This window comes from Chenopodium album, chromosome 14 (assembly GCF_948465745.1).
Source record: "Chenopodium album chromosome 14, dcCheAlbu1.1, whole genome shotgun sequence".
NCBI lineage: Eukaryota > Viridiplantae > Streptophyta > Magnoliopsida > Caryophyllales > Amaranthaceae > Chenopodium > Chenopodium album.
Genome location: NC_137847.1, coordinates 53,161,116 through 53,177,381, shown reverse-complemented (window position 1 = coordinate 53,177,381; position 16,266 = coordinate 53,161,116). Strand labels below are relative to the sequence as shown.

General features: G+C 36.3%; 2 protein-coding genes across 2 annotated transcripts; one reads left to right on the top strand and one right to left on the bottom strand.

Moving 5' to 3' along the window:
• Positions 1-2,933: 2,933 nt before the first annotated feature.
• Positions 2,934-4,136, bottom strand: LOC145578370 (protein FAR-RED IMPAIRED RESPONSE 1-like). The gene has a single exon (XM_081635700.1). It carries the CDS (start codon positions 4,134-4,136, stop codon positions 2,934-2,936), a length of 1,203 nt encoding a protein of 400 aa, XP_081491826.1.
• A 4,338-nt stretch (positions 4,137-8,474) lies between these two features.
• On the top strand, positions 8,475-14,418 carry LOC145579568 (vesicle transport protein GOT1-like). The gene is made up of 8 exons (XM_081636809.1): positions 8,475-8,615; positions 8,734-8,769; positions 9,040-9,136; positions 10,821-10,912; positions 11,026-11,106; positions 11,211-11,308; positions 11,390-11,471; positions 14,016-14,418. Exons 3-8 carry the CDS (start codon positions 9,106-9,108, stop codon positions 14,052-14,054), a joined length of 423 nt encoding a protein of 140 aa, XP_081492935.1. The 5' UTR covers positions 8,475-8,615; positions 8,734-8,769; positions 9,040-9,105; the 3' UTR covers positions 14,055-14,418.
• Positions 14,419-16,266: the final 1,848 nt, after the last annotated feature.

Below are 16,266 nucleotides of genomic sequence, written 5' to 3'. Positions count from 1 at the left end.
CTTGACCGAATCGCCCAAAATAGGCGGTTTAACCATGTCAAATCGCTCAAGATATCCGGTTTGACCACGGTAAACCGCCCAGTGAAAACGGTTTGACCATGGCCAAACCGGATTCCCTGGGCGGTTTGACCGTGGTCGAAACGGATTTCATGGGCGTTTTGACCATGGTCAAACCGCCCAGGAAATCCGGTTTGGCCACGGTCAACCGTTTTCACTGGGCGCTTTCACCATGGTCAAACCGGATATCTTGAGCGGTTTGAGCACTGGAATTTAAATTATTATTATTTTTTAATTTAAATTTATACTAATAATATATTTGTTTATTAATTGTTTAGATTAATTTTAATATTTGTTTAGTAAAAAAAAAATATTTATTTGAAGTTCACGTTTTATGTATAATTTAAAAAAAATATTAATTATATATATTTGTTTAATTTAAGTTCACGTTTTATGTATAAGAAATTAAATAATATGTTCGTATATGTTTAGCTTTATTAATTATATGTTTAGGAAAAAAATGATATTGTATATGTTTGTTTTTTTATATGTGTAGCTTTATTAAATTTATGTTTAGAAATAAAATAATGTATTTGTGTATTTGAATTTTAAAATAATTAGGTGTATGTTTAGATAATCAACTAATATAGTTTTATATTTTACGTTGAGTTTAATTAATATATTTGGTAAATTTTAGTTTATATATTAATAGCATTATATTTAGGAAATTAGATAAAAAAAAAAGTAATTGCATTTATATTTCTATATATATTAAATTTATTGAATCGTATACCAATTACATTTATTAATTAAATAACAGCCACGAAACATGAGGAGGTTAAACATCGAGTTCACACATGTCGAAGGATCAGGTCCTCGACATACACGATCTCGAGGTGTTGATGCTTCTGTTAGGAGGGAGAGGGCAGCTTCTCGAGCGGCGGATGATGACATGTACGATTATGATCCTGATCATGACTACATGGAGGATGCCTCGACTTCCGCAGGAGGTGAGCACGAGGAGGCGCCATCAGGGGTTTTCGTCATGCAAGGTAGAGGAGGGAGGTTTGTGGCTTCTAGTAGTGCGAGTACGAGCACTAGCCGTACTCGTAGGTCTCGTGCTGCTCGAGACGCGGATACGACTTGGCTTGTTCAGGAGGCGATGCCGGGGGGTCCAGTTGATGGGAGTCTTATTCCCAGCTACGCGGCTCATATTGCGTCACGTATTTGGGTCGGACAGGATCGTGAGCCGTTGAGGTGCCATAGTAGGATTCAGTGGTGCAAGTCGCTGCAGGAGTGGGAGACAGAGTTGAGTGCTGATTTACGTGAGCGCGTTAATGTCACTGGACTACGACACTTGCCGTCTATCATGCATTCCCACATTGATTGGCCTCTGATCTCTGCGTTCGTTGAACGGTGGCAGCCGGATACGAACACTTTTCACCTCCCTTTTGGTGAGATGACCATCATGCTACACGACGTCGCTTACATTCTTGGGATCCCCGTTGACGGGGACTTGGTGGACATGGTCAGTGACAGTGCGTCTCTCCAGGCTGATTTTCAGGAGTTGCTGGGGTTGAGTAGGGATGAGCTGTTGGTGAAACCAAGAGCAGTTTGGGAAAACGGTGTTGTTGCGGTGACTACCATTTATGAGCGGTGCAAGTTGTTGGATCGGGTTCCCGACGTTCAGTTCACGGCTTTCTTTGTTACACTCTTCGGTAGCACCTTATTTGTTGACAAGAGTGGTAACCGCCTTCTTCCCTCCTGCATTTTGGAGTTGAAGAAGTCTACTGACGATCTTGACCGTTACTCTTGGGGGTCAGCTGCACTTGCTTTCCTTTATCGTCAGTTGGGTATCGCCTCCCGTGTTGAGTGTAAGGCCATTGGTGATTGTCTCACGCTTCTCCATGCATGGATATATGAGTACTTCCCATCCTTTCGGCCATGTCAGGGAGCTTTGGTGGTACAGCCTGGTGAGGCTCGTGCCTCGATGTGGGATACTAGAGCACAGTCCAAGGATGAGCACCGACTCGCATCATTTCGGGCCCGACTTGATCAGATGACTGATGCTGAGGTATGGTTATTGTTTTATTAAATGTGTAATATTGTTTAACGTGTTGTCATGTAACGTAACATTCTTATTGTTATTGCATATGCAGGTTAACTGGCGGCCCTACTCTCTCACCCCTGCGCAGGACGTCCCGAGGACCACTTACATGGGCTGTATACAGTGTCGAGACATCGTCGAGCCGTATAACCCAGACAGGGTCTTACGGCAACTTGGTCACGTGCAGGGGATACCGCTCCCTGGTTTTGTCCCTGACGAGGCGTATAGACCTGCTAATGTCCGGTCGTACAGCGTCACTTTTCGGGGTCAGGTCTTATGAAAGAAGTTCGGTCCTGGGAGCTGCTGTCTCGGCTTGCATGTCCATCCACCTCTACTAGATGAGATTCCCACATGCTCACCTGACTATTTGCCATGGTTTTTTACGTACTCCCATCCTCGGCTTATCTGCGATACTGCGGAACTAGCCCCTCCGGCAGTTCCAGAGAGGACGAACACTGATTACGTAAGTATTTTATGAAGTGTATCATTGTATTATTTTATTATTGTACAAAATATTATACGTTATGATTATTTGCTTTGTATTTTGCAGTGGATGGGTCGTTCCATGCATGTGATTCGGCGATTCATTGCAGACACGGGCGGTGAGGTCACCCCAACAGTGGTTGAGGCCCAGGAGCTTATTGCGGCGTGGGATGCAATGATGAGAATGTAATAGAATTTAATGTAATTTTTAATTATAACTAAAATTGTAATTAAAAACTAATTAGAACTGGAATTTAAATTGCGTTTTTAATTACAAGTAGAATTTCTATTAATATTATGCCATGTTGCTATCCTACTTGCATATCGTTGGTCCCAATCTTGGACGCTAATGAATGCCTACACCATCCCCAATGACGAGAGTCTTCCAAAAAGGTTGGACCTGATCCAAATATAAACCCGTGCCACCCTGAATCGAGGTATATATGGTACAAGCACATGGTAGGCCGTGTGTCATCAACAACGCACAACCACATCGCTCGTACACATCATCAGATAACTCTCTCAACCTGGTCACCTCATGCTTCAGAATTTTGAGACCGTGGAAGGACATATGGCCACTGAGATTGTGCAACGGCATGCCCCTATACTCCACTCCAATTCGTCGTCTGGAGTCCTCCAAATGATGACGAATTCCAATAAGCAGACCCTCTGTGGCGCGGTGCACACGACTGAATATTGAATCCAACGACCCTCTGGAACTACCGAGCCATTGTTTAAGCACAGAATGTTGGCTCTCCACCCTACACGTGTTCACGTTGCCAAAGTGCAACACCTGATTCGTCCATGCCAGGAGAAACTTCTCCTTGTGTACAAGCCAAGTTTTTTCCACATAATCCACAACGGTACGCCATGATCTTCCCCAAGTATCCCTCATTTGACGCAACTCAAATTCATACTCAGCCTCAGTTGTTGCATTCATGAGTTTTGACCACCTCCCATTTCTAAATTTCTCAGCTAACACCATATCTTTCTTACACAAATGATATACCTTGGCTAACAAATCTTTGTTGATATGCCATCTACATAACAAGTGAGCTGTGTCTGGGAATACCTCTTTCACCGCCTTCAACAGTCCCAACTCTCGATCAGTTAGAATCGCAGTAGGAGTCACTTCAAAACCCATATACAGCTTCAATTTCTCCAACACCCACTTGTAACTCTCATAAGACTCTGTCTTCATTAAAGCATACCCGATCAAAAAGTTTTGGTTTGTCGGTGTGACCCCAACAATCTCGAAGAACGCCATGTTGTACCTGTTTGTCTTGTATGTGGAATCCATCCCTATGACATGTGGATAAGTCCGCAACATATTCTCCATCTCTGGATGTGCCATAAAGGCATGGGTGACAACACGTGTGTCGGGGTCAGCAGTTACCCAACTAACGTACTTGTGCTCGTTGGCCAAGTGAAGAAACTGGTTTACGACATCTCTCCCTTCACTATCATCAACCCTTAAACGACTTCTGAAATTGTAGATGTGCCTCATGTTAGGGTTCTCATTGGGATACGCATCTTTCACAGCTGCCATTATGTTACTAGGTTTTGCACATGCTGAACTCATTTGTCGAACCAATTGCTTCGCAGCCGGACTTAAACCACTCACTTGTCGATGACCCTCTCGATAAACCATCATAGGGTGGTTGTGCATGCCACCCAAGATCATCTACCACACATGTGATCTTGATCCGAAAAGGACATTTGATACCCTTTCTTTTTGTGTTTTTTCGTACAGCATTCTCCATATCCCTGTCTTCGGCTGTATTTCTATGGGCACGATCGCACTTCAAATACTTGACCGGCCGACCATCTCGTTGTGTCTTATACGAAGACTTTGTAAGGAAAAAGCCGCAACCAATAGAGATGTTTTGAGCCCATTCAAAGGCCTCTTCAAAAGTTGGGAACATCGTTGACGTTATAAAGACTGCACTGTAGTCAACTCCATCACCCCCATAATCCGGCAATGACGCCTAAACAAAGAAATAACATGAAATTTAGCATAATAACCATGATAATAATGGAAATAAAAAACATAATAATCACAACAATGATCACAACTTAATTCTACTTATCATAAAAATAACAATAATAGTAGTAGAAATAATAACAATAATAATAATAATAATAATAGAAATAATAATAATAAAAATAATAGAAATAATAATAATAATAGTAATAATACTAATAGAAATAATAATAATAATAATAATAGTAATTAAAGCAAAGATTTTTTTTTTTTAAAAAAAGTACAAAACCGCCCGAGAAAACCGGTTTGACCATGGTCAAAACGCCCAGGAAAAGCGGTTTGACCATGGTCAAAACGCCCAGAAAAAGCGGTTTGACCATGGTCAAACCGCCTAGAAAACCCGTTTTGACCACGGTAAAACCGGTTGTCCTAGGCGGTTTGACCATGGTCAAACCGGTTTTTTCGGGCGGCTTTGTACATTTCCGGCGAGAAAAATTAAAAATTTACCTCACCAAGTGGGTCCGGCGGGGTGGACACCCTGCTTTCCGCCTCCGACATGTAACCGAGTGGCGATAGTGGTGGTGCTGGTGGTGGTGGTGGTGATAGTGGTGGTAGTGGTGTTGGGTGTTGGTGGTACTGGCGGTGGTGTTGATGCTGGTAACCGTGGCGGTGTTCGGTGGTGGTAGAGTTTACTTTAGCTCGATTTTGAGAGTTAGAGTTATGAAAGGGATGGAAGATAAGAAATAGAGTTGAAGAGGATAAGAAATAGAGTCAAGGGTAATATCGTAATTATTTTGTAATTTTGCGGGCGTTTTGAGTAATTTGTGGGCGTTAAATAACAACCCCCTAAACACATTCTTATAAAAGTGGCTCTACTTTATGATGGACACTAAAGTTTAATCTCCAAACGATTTGTTTTGTAATAGTCATATGGATGATGACAATACATATTTAATATTTTAATGGATTGAAATCCCTGCGACGAGTAATGTTTCTAAATTATAATGGTCACTAATTAAGAGTTTAAAAAGCTCCAATTAACTTTCATTTTTAACATACAATCTTATTCTTTGTTCGTTTTTTCTTTTAATAGTGTTGTATCACGATAGTTGTCACGAACTGGTAATTTGATGCATTAGATCGAAATAAGAATTAATATACCAAGTATATATGTAAAACAAATAGTTTATGATAGCTTGCTTTGTTAATTTTTCACAAAACACTATTCCAAAAGCTAAAAACAATCTTTGATTGATTTTAAATTTCTAATCATAAATTTTTGAAAGAAGATGCTAATCATAGTTGACAAACAACAATAACCAAATTAGCAACGTTTTAAACTAAAAGTCACCAACAATATTAAAAACGTCATCCAATATAATTCTTCAGAATAATAATATAAATAACGCTAATGATAAAAGCAGTACGAAATATGAGTAATCATAAGATTCATAATGAGGTAACTAGACAAGTCTAAGCACCGATCATCCACTTTTAGAGAGGATCAAATCAAATTAGAGTTTGAAAAATCTTGCTAAGCTAAACGACCCGACTTTTGGATTTGGCAAAGGGTTAAAGGGTTAAAGCGTTACCACTAATTAAAATGTTAAGAGAATACACCAAAGCTTTTTAGTGTGGTTTTACGTCAACATTTTAACAACTGAAGAGTAGAATAAGTGAGTGCCGGCTATAGAATTTAGAGGGACCACGCTACTATATATTGTATGGTGTATGCAAATTCAGCCAGATTCACATTTTTGTCTATTTCTTAGACGTTTCCTTTTCATTTTATTGCGAACATAAAATATGACCACCAAATTATACTTTGAATTCATTAATCACCACTTGTAAATAACATTTCCATTTTTTTAATAATTTTTGAATAGTTATGTCATACCAAAACTGGCTAAACAAAGTATTAGATGGGTTTAAATGTCCTAATTGCCCTCATTGCCCCTATTGTAGATTTGTATGAAAAAAAAAAAAGCAAAAAAAGCTGTACTACAAAATTAACAAGGGGTTCTGATGATGGCCATGATGCATTTGATTTGTCTAGTACGTTATGCATTTCTTTATTGTTTACTCCATATATTTATATACTAGCTTAGGTGGCACGGTAAGTCTAAATTTTATTATAATAAAATAGTATATCTAACATATAAAAGTGATGCCTTAAAGTAATTTCTTTAATATATCAATAACATGAATCCATTTTACTATGGAGCATTACTTTTTTGGCAAAATCTAACATTATTCTATTTATTAAATGATTAAAAAGGAGTTGGAATAATATTTTAGAGAATATTTTGTCATAAAAGTAATGTAAAAAATTTGGAATAATATTAATATATTATTATAGTCGTATTAAATATTCACCAAAAAAAAAAAAGGTTAAAAGTGAAAGGGGAGTTTTGGAGGGGAAAAACAGCACCAGGATGTTACACGTGTCACTCCTGGTGTCTGTTTAAGTATTAAGGTTATTGACTTCGTATATATAGTATAACTAGGGGCCTGTGTTTGATTTACTGAACTGAGCTGAACTGAACTGAGCTGAGCTGAACTGAACTGAGCTGAGCTGAACTGAATATTTTATGAAAGAAGGAAATTAGGAACTGAACTGAACTGATTGGAGCTGAAGAGAATAGACCCTAGGTTAAAATCTCGTGCAATGCACATTTAAATATTTTTGACAATAATATTACAAAATATAAAGTATATAAAAGATATTTAGAAATCTTTCATTTGGGTATATATGGTATATGATTGTTAAAATGGAAAGAAAATATCATAAGGTATAAATAGTTTACTTAAAGATTTTGCCAGAGAGAGAGAGAGAGAGAGAGAGAGAGAAGCGAAAAAGGCGAAAAAATTTCTCACAAAATAATGACAAGTATCATAGAAGAATTTGCTTTTAGTATAAATTACATAAAAATAGAGAGTGGATTAATTGATGGACACTAATCTCTCCTATTTTTAACACCAAAGTAATGTTGGCAAAGAGTCTCTATAGTGAAATTTTCATGGTCGTGTTATTAGTTAAACATGTTAGAAAGCATCAACACTAACTCAAACCATATAATCAATGTGTCAGAAACTCTTGACATTTGCCTTCTTCTTCTCTTTTTTGTTTATTTCCTTTTCCTTATTTCCTTATCTAGTTATTGTGTTATATAAAAAATGGTTAGCCTCATTCAAAATATTAATCTTTAGATCCATAAATTATTGTTTTTTTTTTCCTAGGTGAAGTTAATATCGTGTTGGGTGTTGGGAATTTCAACACTAACCCAACCTGCTTAATTATATGTGTCGTATAGAAGCTAATCCAAATCTTCTAAAGGTGATTATTGGGCGGGCCAGGCCAAAGCAAAAAAATAAGCACACTTCTCGGGCCTTGCCAAGCTTCGAGCCGAAATTTTTGTACCCAAACCCGCCCAAAACGATCGGGCCGTATGGGCTTTTTGGGCCATTTTCGAGCCGGACCTAAAAATCAACTAAATATGCATAAAAATGCATTCCCAAACTCGTCAATAAATTTAAATCGGGTCGAGACGGGCCTGACTAAATTTCAGCCCGAAAAATTCTGCCAAAATTAGGCTGGGTCGGGCCGATCCAATGAGCCGAGCTAACTTTGATCACCTCTAAAATTTTCCTATCCGTTTCATGTCTTGCTGTCGTGTCAACTTTTACTACGAGTATATCTTTTCAAAACTGTGTGTCAATGTGTCATGTATCAACACCAGATTCTTAAAAAAAAAAAAATTTCAAAAATTACCTAAACAATTGGGCCCAAAAACTGCATAAGCACATTATTTTTGGGCTAGATTTGCTTTTCTATTGGACTAGATTCGGTCCATGAAAAAATGTACCAAAAATATAATTTCAGACCAAAACCCATTCACATTTCATACTACTCGTAGTAGTAAGATTAGTAACTGAGAAAGCCTTACACCATTCTCTCCGTTCACCGGCGACCGAACAAAGAAGCCTATCAACCAACTTTCCGGTTTCTCTCTCCTCTTCATCTCCGTCGAATTTTCCGGCGAGGTTTCTCTCTCATCATTTCTATTTCTTGATTGTGCGAGTGAAATTCGATGATGATTCTTTTGATCTTTCGATTCTTGTTTTCATCTGATTCTAATTTGTTGGTTCAATTTCAATGCAGAAGGAGTTGAAGACGAACTTGAAGCAAGTTTTACAGGTATTTGTTTTATTGTGTTCATTATTGTATCATGTTTTGATTTTTTGAGTTAAATTGATGTCAAATGCAGTGGAAATCTTGTGATTTTTGAAATTAGGTTTCTTTTTTTTTTTTTGATTGAAATTAGTTTTTGTTAGGAGGTGTGGAGGACAGATTTGAAGTGAATTTCACAGGTTTTGTTGGAATTAATCGAAAATGAATGACCTAATTGTGCGAATTGGCGAATTTTGATTTGATCTGATTCTCCTCTTATTGATTTTTCTAATGCAGATAACATTGCATTGATTTCCTGGTTTTGCGAGCAGTTGATCATTGTATTATATTCAGTTGGCAAAAATGGTTTCGTTCGAGATGAATGACAGAAAAAGTGAGTAAAATTTAATGTTTTCTTGATCTTTATCTATTGCGTATTTTGGATATGAAGAAAACTTGTTGACTAATTTGAACAAATATAATGGAGAGTACACTTATATATGATTTATATTGTGTAAATTTGATTTTCATACAATTTGGTTTGAGGTTGCAATTTTTTCTGTTGATTTTCAGGTATTGAACTAATGCAATAGTTCTTAAAAAGAATGGTACTTTGTATGATTACATGTGTTTTGTTTTACCATTATTTTGTTAGTTAACAGAGTATTAGTGAACTAACATTTGAGCAAACTTATCGGTGAATGGTTTTAGAAAGAGATTTTTGAACACATTGCCTTGTTTTAGAAGGTGATAGCAAATTTGAAATAGAACACATTGCCTTGTTTTAGAAGGTGATAGCAATTTTGAAATAGAACACATTGCCTTGTTTTAGAAGGTGATAGCAATTTTGAAATAGAACACATTGCCTTGTTTTAGAAGGTGATAGCAATTTTGAAATAGAACACATTGCCTTGTTTTAGAAGGTGATAGCAATTTTGAAATATCTTGAGTGGACTATAGGATAACTGTTTTTTTATGAATCGGAGTACACATTCAGTTTTATGACATAAAAACCAGCAAGGGTTTTGATGTAGAACGTAGTATTCATATTGAATAAGTGACATTCTTGTCAAGATGTTGTGGGATAGTAAATGGTAGTGACCTTTGTGTGTGGCAGAATTTCTTTTCAATCCAGGGTATTTTTCTGATTACAAGTGTACAGTTCCTGTAATTTTTGGTTTCTAATAGATTGATAAGACTACAAATGATTTTGAGATAAATCTGTTGTGTTTTGGCCAATGCCTACATTTCCTGTTTAATGAATGGCATTCTTTTTAACTTATATAAGATGCTTTTGTGCTTAAGTCTGCGCTTGTAAGCATCTTTAAGACTCTAACCATTGGTATCCATCCTGTGTTCTATGCCTTATCTTTTCAGCCCTCTAGTCAACCTAGAAAATATTAAGCTGGCTTTGAATTATGTACCTCCCTCTTCATATACAGGGGACACTTCGTGCAAGTTTGATAATAGTTTTTTGAGTAGCTTTTAGTCGTAACACTACTCTAATTTTAAGTATAGTGACAGTGAAGTAGTGATGACTCTGGTGAGCACCGAGCCACCAAGCACCGGTATTTAGAGTTTAGGGTAGGGATTTCCAAAAGCTTCCAAAATAACTGGTTTTCCAAAAGCTTTCAAAATAACTGGTTTAAGAACTAACGTTAAGTGTCTAACAACCACACCAAACCACAATCGTCTGTGAAAAGACTAACAAGAGCTACTACGCCTACTAGAATGTCTAGGAACAAAATAAGCTATGAGAATATGTAGCAAGTAGTCTTAGAGCTAGTTTGGCCCAATAAGTGTGGTGATGTGTTATTTGAAAAATAGTATCGTAAAATTGGTATGATGTATGTTTTTCAGTTTTTGGTGCACCAGTCAAGAATTTACTTTGTGAAGCCCAGTTGTAACAAAGTATTGTCAATTATTGGATATTGTCTATACACTTATTTTGCTTGTACTCAAATGGTGATATATCTCATCATAATGAAATTTGGCAAAGAAAATTGGTAGTGCGTTATCCCTTCGTATACTTGTGATTTTGGTCATGCTTTTCTTGATGTTTTCTGAATTGAATACAGAGATTGGATTAGGCTTGACTGGATTTGGCGTCTTTTTCACATTCCTTGGAGTTGTTTTCTTGTTTGACAAAGGATTACTTGCAATGGGAAATGTAAGTGCTTTTCTCATATCACTATCCCATGATTCTGACCCTTTTTATTCCTCCATAACTTAATACTTATCCTCATTCATGATTTTGTTTCTTTCTATGCGTTCTTTGCACAGATCCTCTTTCTGTCTGGGTTGGGACTAACCATTGGACTGACGTCCACTCTGCAGTTTTTCATGAAGCCTTCAAATTATAAGGCATGCTTCTGTTCAATAGTACCACCTTTTTTTTTTTTTTAGGCTTCTGTATTTCTAGGCGACTAGGTGTTTTATACTTACTGCAATCTTTTTGCTATGCTCAGGGAACAATCTCCTTTGGCGCTGGCTTCTTTTTTGTTGTGATAGGCTGGCCGATAGTGGGCATGATTTTGGAATCTTATGGATTTCTTGTACTCTTCAGGTATTTAATTACTCTCAAATAGATGTTCTACTTTCTTGTATATGGTATTTCCTGTTACTGAGGATTGGTTATTTTGCACAGTGGTTTTTGGCCTACATTGTCAGTTTTTGTCCAGAGAATTCCCGTTCTTGGTTGGATATTCCAACAGCCATATATCAGATCGGTATGTGTATATATATATATATATATATATATATATATTTTTCACAGTTAATCTTTGGTTATTCTAAGTCAGATCTAGAATTTTCATTTCTTTTAATCTCACAAAAAGTGGTCATGTACAAATTTTTATATTTAATGGCTGCAGTTGCTATGATTGCTGTATTATCTGGTATTGTTTGATTGCTTAATTTTTATGAATTAGTTAATGCTAACTCACTATAAGGCACCTCAATGATGAAATATTGGCCTAACCTCTCATTTTAAGGCGTGAGTAATTCCCTTCCCCTGGCTGGCTTATAGAGAAAGAATTAATATCATGTTTTGTTGAAAAGGAAGCCAAAAGCAGAAAATGACTAGTCTTTAGTTTATTTTTTAAAAATTTATTCTTTACGCTACATTTCATCTAAAAAAAATGAGTTGAAATCAATCTGGATGAATACTCTACTAGTTGGGACTTTGGGTTGGGTGTGGCACGGAGGCCATTGAGGATGTAATTGCGGCGTACTTTTGTCTTGCTTACAATGAAGATTAAGGTCTTGGGTGGCTTCTTGTTTCCTAAAGAAAAAAGAAATGAGCTGTCTAGAGAAGATGAATTAGCACTCTTGGATCTTACATGAGTATACCTCAATTGATGGAAGAAAAAAAAAAGTCGATTAAATCACATACGTAATTGATGGAAAATTTTCCTCCTGTGTTTAGACTCTAGACTAGATGGACATGGTTTTGTCCTCAAAGAGTCAAAGGCCATTAAAAAATGTTGAAAGAACTGTGAAAAGATAATACTTGCCCAAGATATTGAGCGCAACCTCTGCTCCATACCATTATAAGTTTACTACCAAAGTGGAAATTGGCCATACCTCGGCACTAAAATGAACTTGTAGATCTGTTATTACCATTGTTACCTGAAATGTTCCACTATTATTCTCAAGAGAAAAGCTTCTCTGTTAGTTTTGACTTGTTGGGAGCCAAGGCTATGACAAAGAATGTCACTGAATTCTGTTGTTTGATCATGGAGACTAGTTGAATGAATACTCCCTCTGTCCAAAATAGAAGTCCGATTTCTCTAAAATTTGTATCTCTTATCAAAAGCCCCATCTTTCGTTTGGGTGTGTTCCATCATCTACTAACTTCTTTTTCTATCACTAAAATTAACAAAACTTTTTTAACCCCACTATATTTTCTCTCGCTTCCCCTAACACTACGTTTGGATAGAGAAAGGGGAAGGAAAATAAGGGAGGGAGGGCCGGAGGGGAAGGGGTGGGAAGTAGGGAAAGGGAGGGTAGGAAAGAATGATGTGTTTTCCTTCTAAATCTCTCCATTGTTGGAGAGATCAATTTCTTACAATTTAATCCCTCCATTATTCTCCCCTCTGATTGCCTTCCTTCCTAGTTTCTCATTTGCTATCCAAATGGAAGATACTCCATCCCTCCATTCCAATCCCTTCCTTTCCCTCCACTTCCTTCAATCCAAACAAAGCATAAAGATAATAATTATCCCCGTTACCTTCCTTATTTATTCAACTTTGATCAACAATACCCACTACAATCCCTCTCCTAAACTGTACTCCCCTGTAAAATGTGGGGCTGTTGTTTAGGTATGGAGAGAGTAATAATTTTAGACATTCTGTCTGTATCTAAGGAAAACTGTGATGCTATACTGTGCTTATTCCAACATATTGAAGCCATGTCGTTTGCTAGTTTTTCATGTGTAAGTGGAGAATGTTCTTCGAAGTTCTTTAATTCTCCATGCTGGTACATTTTATACTGGATGTGGCATCTAAATTATTTGACATCAGGACTGGTTTTGTTGCCCTAAATTTTTGTACATATTCATTATTTTGTGATTAATTTATTTCATTACTAGATTTGTCATAGCTGTGCCGTTTTGTTGGGATGGGAAGGAATTAGCCTGATGGATTCCATTTGTTAGGCTTTTGACTTTTTTATTAGGCATGTTGCTTGCATTTTGCAATATGTTTTCAATTCATGATTTTGCAATATATTTTTATAGAGTTTACTTATATTTTCTAATTGACCATTTGGACAAGTTGAAAGAGCTCCAGTAGTTAGATTATCTGTCTTGCAAATCATGACTCTTGCTATTTTAACCTAATTGACAAAGAATGGCATTAATACCTGATGAATTGCAATACGTTTATATCATGCTTTAGGAGCATGCCTTGAAGTTTTCTACGTAAACTCTAGTTCAAGTAGGGTGCCTTGTGCTGTTTTCTCAGACTAATTTTTTCTTCAGAAGCACAAGTTTACCGTTTTACTCAAATCAACTTTGTGAAGCCTAAGTTATTTTATGAGATGTTTTTCAACTGGTTATGCAGAGTTTGGTTTGGATTAAAACCTTTTAGTAAAAAAAAGGAAAAAACTTAGGTTTAAATGACTTATTTTAGTTTGACTGTGCCTCTTCATATTATACTTCAAATTGCTGGGATTATTAAAATCTTGGCATTTGATTATTATATTCTGCATTTGTTGAGTTCAAAGAAACAATATTTTCCTTTAGTCTGAACTTTGTGTTTTCATTTGTGCAGTTGTTTGATCGATACCGTGGGAAACGTGTGCCTGTTTGAATCCAAAGCCAGGAAATGTTTACATTTGTAGTCCACTGTTGGAGGAACGTGTAACCTTTTTTATTCTTCCCAAGTGGTGGCAGTGTACAGGTTCTAGGTGATGCTTGGTATAACCTCATCCTTATCGTAGTGTATGGAAATCCTAAGCTCCCTTGTTTTGATTTTGAATTGCCAGTTACTACTCATGCTTGGTAGACATATTCTTTGTAGTAAATTGTCTTTGTATTGAATCTTTTCTGATATATAGCATAATAGCAAATAGTAGACAGTATTGGATTCTGAAACTCTGTTATAGGATGCTTGTACGAAATTTTTCCTCGTTTATGATTGGTTTTGGAATGCATTTGTGTGAAGAGATTAGCAATTGGATGATGCATTTTTGTTTTCTGTACTGTGGTTATCTGTATTCTGAAATAGAGTTCATTATCTGAGGATGGGTTGGGGAAGCTGGAGAGGTGCCTGTCCTTTTAAAATGACAGTATATGTCAAAACGATGTCTCAAGGCTTTAACTCTTACCACAAATTTTACAGTCATCCTGCCATATGGGAATCCTGTGCCCGTGCGCTTGTTTTCTAAGATAGCGCATATATAGTGTGTATAAATCAAATTATTGCGATTATGAAAAGGAGAGAGTTCCAATATGGCACTCGTGAAATTTTGCAGTTAAATTGCATTACATAAGGTATATAATTCTTCGAAGTGGCAACAAGCATAATGGCCTTTTGGAATCAGATGCTTAATATTTTTGTTGATTTGTATGTTTCGAATGTAACTTTTCCAAAAGAAAGTGCTTGACTCATCATGCTTGTGGACATAATATAAAATCAGAGAATTGCGTATAAATAATTAAAAAAACCCCCCTCAATTTCTATTTCCTGTCAAACACTCAAACACGCACATACATTTTATTTGACGTATTACTTTACATTAGGATAATTGTCAATACAACATCCCAAAATAATCGCAAATTCTATCATACACCTCACTTGTACGATGTGCACTAATGCTATGTTTGGATAAATAGAAATGGAGGGAAAGGAAGAGAAAAGAAATGGAGGGATGCATGCTCTCCCTTATTTGGATATCTAATGTAAGGAAGAAAGAGGAGGGAATTGGAGGATCTATTTTCCTTCCATTTTTAATAAATCAAATCCCTCCATTGTTGGAGAGATTTGGAAGGAAAATGGAAGGTCTCCTTCTCCCTCTCCTCACCTCCCTTTCCCTTCCCTCTTTTTCCTTCCTCTCCCTTTTCCATCACTATTGTTGTAAACTATTACGAGTAATGTACAATTGTACGTAAGTACACTCAGCTTGTAAGCATTATTACTGAAACAGTGAAATCGTGAAACGCATGTTTTTTTTGTGGAGGCTCCTTACTATGGGCCAGATTGTAGGCCTATATATCAAGAAACCTACGCAAATAACCGACACACATAAGTCCTAATTCTGACCGAAAGCGAACCCCCAAAATAATTACTTTATAATTTAATTATTTTTTCGATAAAATCAACATAACAAATTACCACATTTTTTTTTGAGGGGATAACCACATGAAACATCATTTCTACTTTTTTATTCAATTTTTAAAATTACAATCTAAAAGCTTTTTATAGTGTATATCATGACGTTTCATTTAAAAAAAAAATCATAACTTTGTTCAATATTACCAAAAAAAAAAATCATCATAATGCGAGTATTTGATTACTTCCTCTATTATTTTAAAATAATTGACAATTTTCACTTTAGTCTAATGTAATTGATACACTACCATAAATAACAATGATCACCTATTATATTATAAAAGTATATATTAAGGGCCTATTCACATTTACTTAATTTCAGTTCAGTTCAGTTCCGTTCCAATCAGTTCAGTTCAGTTCAGTTCAGTTCAGCTCTTAATTTCCCTCTCACATAAAATATTTATTTCAGCTCAATTCAGTTCAGTTCCAATCAGTTCAGTTCCAATCAGTTCAGTTCAGTTCAGCTCCAATTAGTTCAGTTCAGTTCAATTCAGCTCAGTTCAGTAAATATGAACAGGCCCTAAATCTACAAATTCTACTTTACATTATGCAATTTATTTTATAACTTTATATTCTTAATTATTATACTACTATGTAATATAAAGTTGTTAATTATTTTGAAAGAGAGTGAATACTAGATCTATACAATATCGACGGACAAATCCAAATCGTTGACTCATCCTTAAAAAGT

What these genes read in the sequence shown, in the direction of transcription:
- LOC145578370 (XM_081635700.1), bottom strand. Translation starts at nt 4,136, where the DNA reads ATGGCAGCTGTGAAAGATGCGTATCCCAATGAGAACCCTAACATGAGG.
- LOC145579568 (XM_081636809.1), top strand. Translation starts at nt 9,106, where the DNA reads ATGGTTTCGTTCGAGATGAATGACAGAAAAA. An exon ending in TGAAGCCTTCAAATTATAAG is followed by an intron (nt 11,107 to 11,210) that starts GCATGCTTCTGT and finishes TGCTATGCTCAG; the next exon opens with GGAACAATCTCCTTTGGCGC. An exon ending in GGATTTCTTGTACTCTTCAG is followed by an intron (nt 11,309 to 11,389) that starts GTATTTAATTAC and finishes TATTTTGCACAG; the next exon opens with TGGTTTTTGGCCTACATTGT.